This window comes from Eschscholzia californica, unplaced genomic scaffold (genome assembly GCF_041429995.1).
Source record: "Eschscholzia californica isolate CP2 unplaced genomic scaffold, dmEscCali1.0.p SCAF_3, whole genome shotgun sequence".
Taxonomy (NCBI): domain Eukaryota; kingdom Viridiplantae; phylum Streptophyta; class Magnoliopsida; order Ranunculales; family Papaveraceae; genus Eschscholzia; species Eschscholzia californica.
The window spans coordinates 15371950-15380955 of NW_028238420.1; the positions used below are offsets into that span (position 1 = coordinate 15371950).

Here is a 9006-nt window from a genome sequence, read left to right on the forward strand (position 1 = left end):
TCAAAAGTCTGACGGATCAACCTGTCTCAAGGCAACATGACAGCTGAGCCTAAAGAAGTCTTCCACCTAAACCCAGAATCGGGATATCGATAAGATCATCTAAGGAGCTCCAGCTGTGTCCTGCCTTAAATACAACCAGGTCTGCTCTATGATTCGCGAGAAATACAGGGAGTCCACGTAAGCAAGGCCGACGCCTAAAACCCTTGAACATGGGAAGGCAAAAGCGCGCCACACGATTTCCAATTTAATCGCGAATCTTCTCAAAGATCTCGGTCGGCCAAAATCTTAATTATGCTTTAAATCCCGAACGGTGGATCTCAACCACCTCAATCTCACCTACCACAGTCGGTCTAAACAAGCCTATAAAAGGACATCAAATCACCTAGAAGAAGGTAAGTTCACTACACTGATTCTAAGGTTCAGTTCTCCATTCTTTAACTGGAAAGGGCAATCTGACTGTCTTGAGTGACAGAGAAGATTCTGAACTCTTTGCAGGTTTTTAAGAGCAGGAGCGGAACCAAAGAAGGTGAATCATCCATTCAGACGAGATCCAACATTGAGTCTCTTTTCTCTGACTGATTTCAAGATTGACAAATTTTGACATCAACAATTTCATATATCTTTCTACCTTCACATGTTAGTTTTTATTTTATTTTCTCGACCACCCATATGTTGCGGTGACATTTCAATACGTATTAAGCAAATTCTGTGTCTTTAGAGTCATATGTGTTCCTATCATTTCTGTTGGGTACTTAAATTTGTATAGTTTTAGGACAATCTGACGCATCTCAGATTGTCCCAGTAAATATTTACTTGCATCTAACTTTTTGTACTCCCCCCCCCCCCCCCCCCCCCCCCCACACCCCCCAAATGAATGACCTATTTTGAAAACTCATTTTTTGAAGGGAACATTATTAATCAGAGTTTGACTCTAAAAATAACATGATTTTTTCAGTTGTACCCTTAATAACTTTTTTACAATACAATGAGAAAGTTTTAACTTATTTTTAAATAAAGTTAAGTTGTCATTAAATTTATAGTACTGTGTATTATTGGAAAGAACGAAAAGTTCTTTTCTTTATTTTTAGAAATGGGACACTAAAATGGGACAACTCAAAAAGGAAATTGGGTCATTCGATTTAGGACGAAGGGAATAATATTTTAATAAATGTTTCATGTTCATCCTCGCCCTGACTTAAATACAAAAGGTCTGCTCAGTAATTCACGAGAAGGCTAGGGAAGTCTAAGTAGGCAGGACCGGTACCTCAATCCCAAAATATGAAGCGATAGAAGTGTGTCTAGCGCTTACCGACTTAATCCCATAAAAGATCTTAGTCGATGAGCATCTGAAGTGTTTAATTAATTTGGTCTTCAAGAGTCTTCCAAGGAGGAAACATCTCCTGAAGAATCTACAGAACTCGAAAAGATATCTATCAAGGATATTAAAACAGAGGAACCCCTAAATATCAAAGATACATGATAACCTCAAAGAGAAACCCTAATCTTTCTCTACCTACGAAATAGTAGTTTCAATCCAACAAGGTGGATCTCAACCGCCTCAATCACGGTGCCTAACAACAGTCGGCCAAAGCAGTCTATAAAAGGTCATTAACTCGCCTTTGAAGCAGATACGAACTCCATAGTTCACTAAATACTAAATTTTTTAGCTGCAAAGGCAATCTGGTTGTCTTTGAGCGTCTGACAGACTGGACTCCTTGCAGTTTCTTCCCCCAGGTTCAAAGGAGGGGGATCATGATTTATCGAAGCGGGATCCAACATCATGGATTCGTTATTTTGACTGATACCAGATTGACAATTTTTTTACATCAGCACAACCCACATCATTTCCAAATACATAAAGGTCAAACCCCGAAATTCGTGGTGACTTTGTCTCTGAGAGACCTAATTCTGTGGGTATCCCACGAAACACGAACAGAGCAATCATTTTTAGAATTCTAAAACCTTATAACCTAAGCTCACGTATTTCTTCAAAATCCAAGATTTTTAGAGATATTTAACAAAACTCAAGTATGTTGTTGAAAAGAAACCTAGTATATTGGCGTTTTCATACCAAAGGAATTAAATTTCGAAAATCAAAATGTCCAAACTATTTTCATCATATCTACCGAAACTTTCACTTGAACAGAAATTTCATTCTTTAGTATATCCAGTTGACCAAAAATTGCCATCACTAGTTGAGAATAAATTAGACTGGTTTGAACTCTACAAAATCAGTATACTATGTTTAGAGTTCAGAAACTCCAACAACATTTCATGGCAACCATACTTGGACCAAAGTTGCCCCGGGTAACAGCTGAGGATGGGAGGAGTCTAAAAGAGGGTTTGGACCAATGTAATTGAACACTCTTCCACCTGCAAACCACATACCAGATTCTCGTAACCACTTTGGGGTAAGTTCGTGATCTTGTACCTCCAATTTAACAATTAACTTATATAATTCTATTTGAGTGGTTAACTACCACATTTCATAGTTAACTAGTTCAATTTTTTTTGGGGGGATAAAATGTCCAAGCGTTGGTCTACCTAAACTATGCAACAAAGATAGTATACTTGTGTGTTGTGTCCAGGATAATAATCGAATACAAGAGCACAGTTAAGAGGCATACTCCAGCGCACAACGCTGACATAGTAGCATACCTGTATTTGGACAACTTTTTCAGCTTTTTAACGTGTAGGTGAACGTGACTTGACCATGGTGGCGAGCGATGAGGGGCATCTTAATACCACATACTACGATCTACTAATACAAATACGACCGGTTATATATATATTTAATGAATTTGTTCATTGTGATTTTTGGGTTAGTAATAAGGGTTGTCTTACTGAACCATTTTCCTACTACTAATACCAACTCATTACAGAATAATTCACCATATGTAGTTATAAAGTTTGCATCTGAAACGCCATATATCAACAAGGAAATAAGTAACCATAAATAGCTAGTCGATACAACTACAACGAAACAGAAAATAAGGAAAAATAGATATTTAAAATATTTTTGCGAACTAATTGAGTACCTCAACAAGGAAAAAAAAACGAAAATATGCATACCCATGGTAGAAATACCTTCCAGTATTTGACATAACTGTACATCTTGCCCTGCAAACCTAAAGAAGAAAAATTGGTATCACACTTTATTTAATAACATTGAACGAATGAGAAACAAATCAATGAATGACATGTAACCAACTGAAACAGAAAATGACGGAAAATTGAACTACCTAAACATACCATGCATATATTAATCTGCAGCAATGCACAACGGCGAAGTAGAATAGGTAGGGGCCGGTTCAAATACTAAGCCACAAGAAAATGATTCAGGTTAATATGGAAACACTTGCGAAAAGAAAATAATGGACAAGTTCGAACAAAAATGATCAGTAATTACCTTCTAACTCACTACGCAGCCAGTGATTTGTGCATATTAAAGCCTGTAAAATGTCAGGACTTAGCGAACTCCGATAAGGATCAAGTACCCTGCCTGTAGTACTGAATGCTAAATCGGGTGGGACCGTGCACATAGGAATCCCCAAAACATCACGGGCCATCGAAGATAAGATAGGATACTTCGGTGCATTAACTTTCCACCAATTCAATATGTTGAAATCCACATTCCTCGGAAAAACGGGTTCTTCCAAATACTTGTCCAATTCTGTCTTGATTTGATGGTTATCTGATGTTTCTTGAAGAAACTCGTCAAACCCTTTTAACCTATCGTTACTACAACTGCTTAAGGAACCATTAAGCCCATTACTATGAACTTCAGATCCCAAACTTTGATCAACTGAAGATAATCTCATCGAGTATTCATGGAAAAGATCCTTAATACCATTTTCAACATCCTTTATATTATCAGAGGCATGAGCATGATAAATTTGTGGATAGTAATACTCTACCAACTTCATTTTAAATCGAGGATCCAAGATAGCGGCTATGGCCAAAACTAGGCTACAAGTGCTCCAATATGTATCGAATCTACTTTTCATCTTTAGTGCGACGGAACTAATACAAAAATCTGAACACTTGCACCATTCAATCAATTGCAAGTGAATGTCACAAAACTCGGGAAAATAAAGATTCGCAGTTGGATATTTCATACTTGAAAAAGTGTTGGTAACCTCAATGAAGAGTTTCAGATAATTAGAAATGGTTCTTACCCTTTCCCAGTCAAGATCAGATGGTGCTATGGGAACGGGGTCATCAGGATGGCATTCTTGAAAATGAGAAAAACCATCCTTGTATTTCAGAGCAGATTCGAGCATAAGATAAGTTGAGTTCCATTGTAAAGGAGAATCAATACATAGGCTACTTCGAGTATTACCTACAACTTGTTGAGCTATCTCACTGAACTTCTGTTCTGAACTTTTAACATACCTTACACATTCTCGAACCTTGTGGGTTACCTCATGAAAACCTTCTAACATATCTTGAACAATCAAGTTCACAATTTGTGTTGCACATCGAACATGAAATAGTCTTCCGTTATTCAGAAGCAACCCACTTTGAGATAACCGATCTCTAATTTTACCAACACTATGATCAGTGGAAAAATTATCAAACGTCACAGAGAAGAGCTTCTGATGAATATCCCAATCTGTTATAGATGAAATTATAGCCTCTGCAAGTGCTTGTTCCGAATGAGACTCAATTCTTACAAAATTTAGAACTTTTTTCTGTAATAATAAAGTTTCGTCGAAATAGTGTGCCGTCAGACATAAAAACCCATGATCCTGGTACAAATTCCACATTTCAGCTGTAAGACTGATTCTCCCAGGAAGTTTATCCAACAAGTCATAAACTTTGTTTTTCTCTTTCTCATAAATTTGTATACAATCAGACTTCACACTGTCAGACGACATAAGCCGGAATGATGGTTGAAGATTTTCCACAAATCTTTTGAACCCTACATGCTCAACAATAGATAAAGGGTATTCATGCAAAATAATCATGCGTGCAAGATCAAATCTACTCCTTTCCTGATCAAACATTGAACCTAAACGGTTCAGCCCTTGCTCAAAACGCGGTTCTTGATCAAATGTAAAATTTCCAACGCCTCCATCTTTCTGCTTTCCTCGAACCAAAACTAATTGTTGAGGTGTGTCAAGATTGGACTTTTTCTTGCATCTATTCAAATGATTTTTCAAATGTGATGTTCCACTAGTACTCGAAGCACTAAGTTTCTTTTTACAGTGCCTGCATATAGCCACCATAACCTCTCCTCTTTTAACCCTATCAAAGTCATTCCACACGACAGATTTCAACCTACTAGATTTATAAACAGGCTGATCTCCAATCTCCATGACATTGACTTGATTTTCCCAAAACCTACACATCAAATAAACCAACAGCTAACAATTATAAACCCGGTCATGGAATTACTCAAAAATTCATGTTTAACAGAAAATATTTTTCAAACAGAGTCAACTTTGTCTTCCGTAGATGATCAAAACATAAACACCAACAAGATAATTTTACAGAGAAAACAACTATATGAAGGTTTTCCTGTTAAGCCTTATTAGACTGAGTTAAAGATGAAGGGGACAGATTTTCCAAATCCAGCTCAAAACGAAGGTGTGCAACAACCAGAATGAATTTTATTGTTTTTCTAATATAAAAATTCAGGATCTCAATTTTTGGAGTTCGTACTAGAGAACACCAAGCCACGCAACAGCGTTTTGGTTGTAAAGAATTTACAAGAAGTGTTGCCTGGTTTGAATTGGATATCAAAATATAATTTTTTCAACAGGTCTCAAATTTGTTTAATTACGAAGTATACAAGAGCTTCGCACAAATACCTTACGAACGTGGATTTTGAGCATTGAAATTGTAAGAAATTTACTCCAGCCAATACATTTATGAAACATATCCAAATAACAAAGATGAGATCCACAAGGATTATGTTTGAGCCTAAGACCTCTCAAAATTGTAAGAGCTATTTTGTGAATGAGGCAGAGAAAGGTTCCGGGTGCTGACTTGGAGAATGACTTTGTTGATCGTCTAGGGTTTAATGGAAGAGTATTGAACTAATGTTAGAGTAGAAACTTTTCTATTCTCAAGGGAGGAGAGAGAAGGGGGGGCGATCACCCCGCTCTGATCTGTGAATCCAGCCAGAACAAGGGAAGCCCACTCTTCGGTTGGATTAAGTGAAGGGAGACAAGAAACCCCTCTCTCTTTCCTTTCTCCAACCAAGGGAAAGGGGTTTCCCTATCTCTACTCTCTTTGTAACCAAAGGAAGACTAAAATATTAAGGAATTCAAGTTGTAAATGTAAATATCTCACAATTAAGTCAAGAGGAGAAGTTAATAGGCAGTCAAAAGGAACCTCGGAATCTTCAGGGTGTGAGAAGTTTGGGTTGAGGAAAGAAGAGTTCCGTCGTTAGTCTTACTACTTGGTGAGAATTGCTTTGCCGAGAAGGAGAGATGTTAATGAGTGTATGGAGGAGGACAAGGATGTACAGTCTAATTCTTCCGTATAGAACTCAAGTTGTGAACCTGAAATTCCTTCAAGGAGTGAAATACGGGGTTTGAGGAAAAAGGGCATAGTTGTTCACCTTATTACTCTAATTCATCTTTGGATGATATGGATGAGAATGATTTCCGAAGTACTTCTTTCAGAAAAATTGGAATTGATGGATATTCATGAAATGGGACCAAGAAGCTTGCTGAAAGCGGATACACTAAAAGGATTTATGGTTCTAAAAGGAGGATTAGTAGCACGGATAATTCAAATTTATTTACTAGTATTGTTGAAGAAACAAGAAACCAGCATGGTAAAAAGGTAATCTTACAAAGAGGGGGGAGAGAGCAGTCTCTTTCCCATCTCCACAGAGAAGGGATCCCTTTGTTACGACGGACGGGGGTAGATGGATTGTTGGACACTGACAAATGTGAACTCTGATATCAATTCTTTTGGTCTCTGTTACTTTTCGGACAGTAAACACGGTCAGAGTAATGTCACGACTCACGAGCAAAAGCTATCCAGTACTTTAAATCGACAGTGTCGAGTCAAACATTACTCTGCGACAGTAAGCTAATGTCCCTAACTCAAAAAACTCAAATCGTGATTCAAAATCTATCACCTGAAACCGTTCTCCCCTTCTACAAAAGATTCACATTTTAATGGGTCAACCAGACCCTGGTCCAGAACCAAACAACACTAAAAGTTCTTCTCAAATCCCAACTCTTAGCTGAAAGCCTGAAACCCTAGAATATAATCAATCTTTTATCAAACTCTTAAATTGGTTATATCATTCATTATTTAAAATGGGTATTTTTTTTCCCACAGTCTGGATCAGTAATTTGAGGAAGAAATTATGGCAAAATTAGGTAAGAAAAAACACTTCAGAAGCTATGTGATTGATTAATAACAGCAGTAGTTAACAATATGAAATCAGAATTTCAAGAGAGAAAACGAATTGAATCTAAGAATTGGGGAAAAAATATTTACCTGCCAAAATTTGAGAAGAACGAAGTAAAGTTTCTGGAACTTGAGATGATCGGGCGAATCGACCCGATAGGTAAAACGGAGAACCGGCAAGTTTTAAAGAGAGAGAGAGAAAGAGAAGGATTATTAGCAGGGTGGGGTGGTGGGGGTGGATATGAGTTTGGGAACGTTTCGGGGATCCACAAACTTAGATCTCAACCCGACGGATCGGAGTTTGGACCCTCTCTCTCTAGATCTGATTATTACTACTTTCTCTCTCTAAAGTCAGAAACCTTTGGTCTGACCCGGCTATCTTATCCTCTGAAAACCAAGGTAGCTAATATATGGACAATCAACTTTTTTATATGGACAACAACTTTGGGTGTAAATAACAAAATCATGCTAAAGGATCTACAATTAAGTACTTTATTATTCTCAAAAAAAAAAAATTAAGTACTTTATTCTTTTCCTTCCTCTTCATCGGTACCACACTCCTTCACCGGTGATCTTTTTTGCCGGACAACCACCACCAACATATTCATCTTCTTTATCTTCTTTTTCATCTTCATATGGAGATGTGTAGGGAAGTTTTAGCCACTCTTCCAACCACTTTGTACAACAAATATGAAAGAGGAAAAATATTTAAAAGCAAAATAAGAGTAAAACTATCGATAATCATAAAGAACTACTATTAAATCTACTAGTTAAGAAAAAAAAAAGATGAAAAATCAGAATCTGAGTGAAACCTGAAGAAGTAAGTAAAAAATGAAAGAAAAAATTTCCATTGAAGCTTTTGATGCTATTTGTTTTTATACCTGGAATTTTCCTCTATTAGAAAAGATGATATTTGTTTTTTTTTATCTCTTTTCTTTTCTTCTACAAACAGAGAGATTTCTAGAGAGAGTCTCTTCAACTCAACTCAATTAAACTATTGATTAATTTTAACCTAAAAGTTTCTGATATGGTCCTACGAGTTCCATCTCACTCTTCTGAAGGATGTTGAGTTCTTCTTGATGGATTTGGATGCTTCATCAATCAAGCAGAACCATGGTGTATTATTGCCTCATCTTAAATTCATGGAAGATGGTTGAATATCTCCTTAATCACTCTTCCCTATCGTTCTCTCCCTCCTTCCTTATGAAAATAATTTAGGGTTTCTCCATCCCCCAAATCAGACCAATTGACTGGGAGTTTTCTCTTAAATCATCCTCAATGAATTTCGCAGATCAACTTCAAGAAAAAATTTAGTTGCAAGAGAAAGCTTTAATTGTCGCAGAGATGGTGTGGTCGGTAGGAGTGGGAATCGGGCGGGTTCGGGCGGGAGAGCAAGCCACCCGATCGGGATATCGGGCGGGTAAATATGAGCATGTGGGAGCCCGCGACCCGTTTATGCCCGAGTGCCCGTTCGGGCTCTAACGGGCGGGTCGGGTCTCGGGTTCTGTTTATATTAAATTAAACTAAATTAAAAATAATATACATGAAAAAAATATTAAAAATATAAATAAATTAAACTAAATTTCATCCATTATATTTATATAATCTCTACACAAAAAGTTACATCAA

General features: G+C 37.2%; 1 protein-coding gene across 12 annotated transcripts; it reads right to left on the reverse strand.

The window, feature by feature from the left end:
• Positions 1 to 2099: 2099 nt before the first annotated feature.
• On the reverse strand, positions 2100 to 8354 carry LOC147548653 (zinc finger BED domain-containing protein RICESLEEPER 1-like). 12 transcript variants are annotated; one of them, XR_015237175.1, is made up of 5 exons: positions 7468 to 8354; positions 3410 to 5346; positions 3253 to 3318; positions 3073 to 3120; positions 2100 to 2373 (listed from the first exon to the last, which is right to left on the reverse strand). XR_015237175.1 is itself a non-coding variant. In XM_086667050.1 (5 exons), the coding sequence occupies exons 2-3, from the start codon at positions 5319 to 5321 to the stop codon at positions 3263 to 3265; spliced, it is 1968 nt and encodes a 655-aa protein (XP_086523176.1). In that variant the 5' UTR covers positions 5322 to 5346; positions 7468 to 8354; the 3' UTR covers positions 2100 to 2373; positions 3088 to 3120; positions 3253 to 3262. The 12 variants fall into 12 exon arrangements, 6 of the variants coding, with proteins under 6 accessions (XP_086523176.1, XP_086523175.1, XP_086523177.1 ...); XR_015237172.1 differs by having other exon boundaries at positions 3088 to 3128; XR_015237170.1 differs by having other exon boundaries at positions 3073 to 3128.
• Between the last annotated feature and the right edge of the window lie 652 nt (positions 8355 to 9006).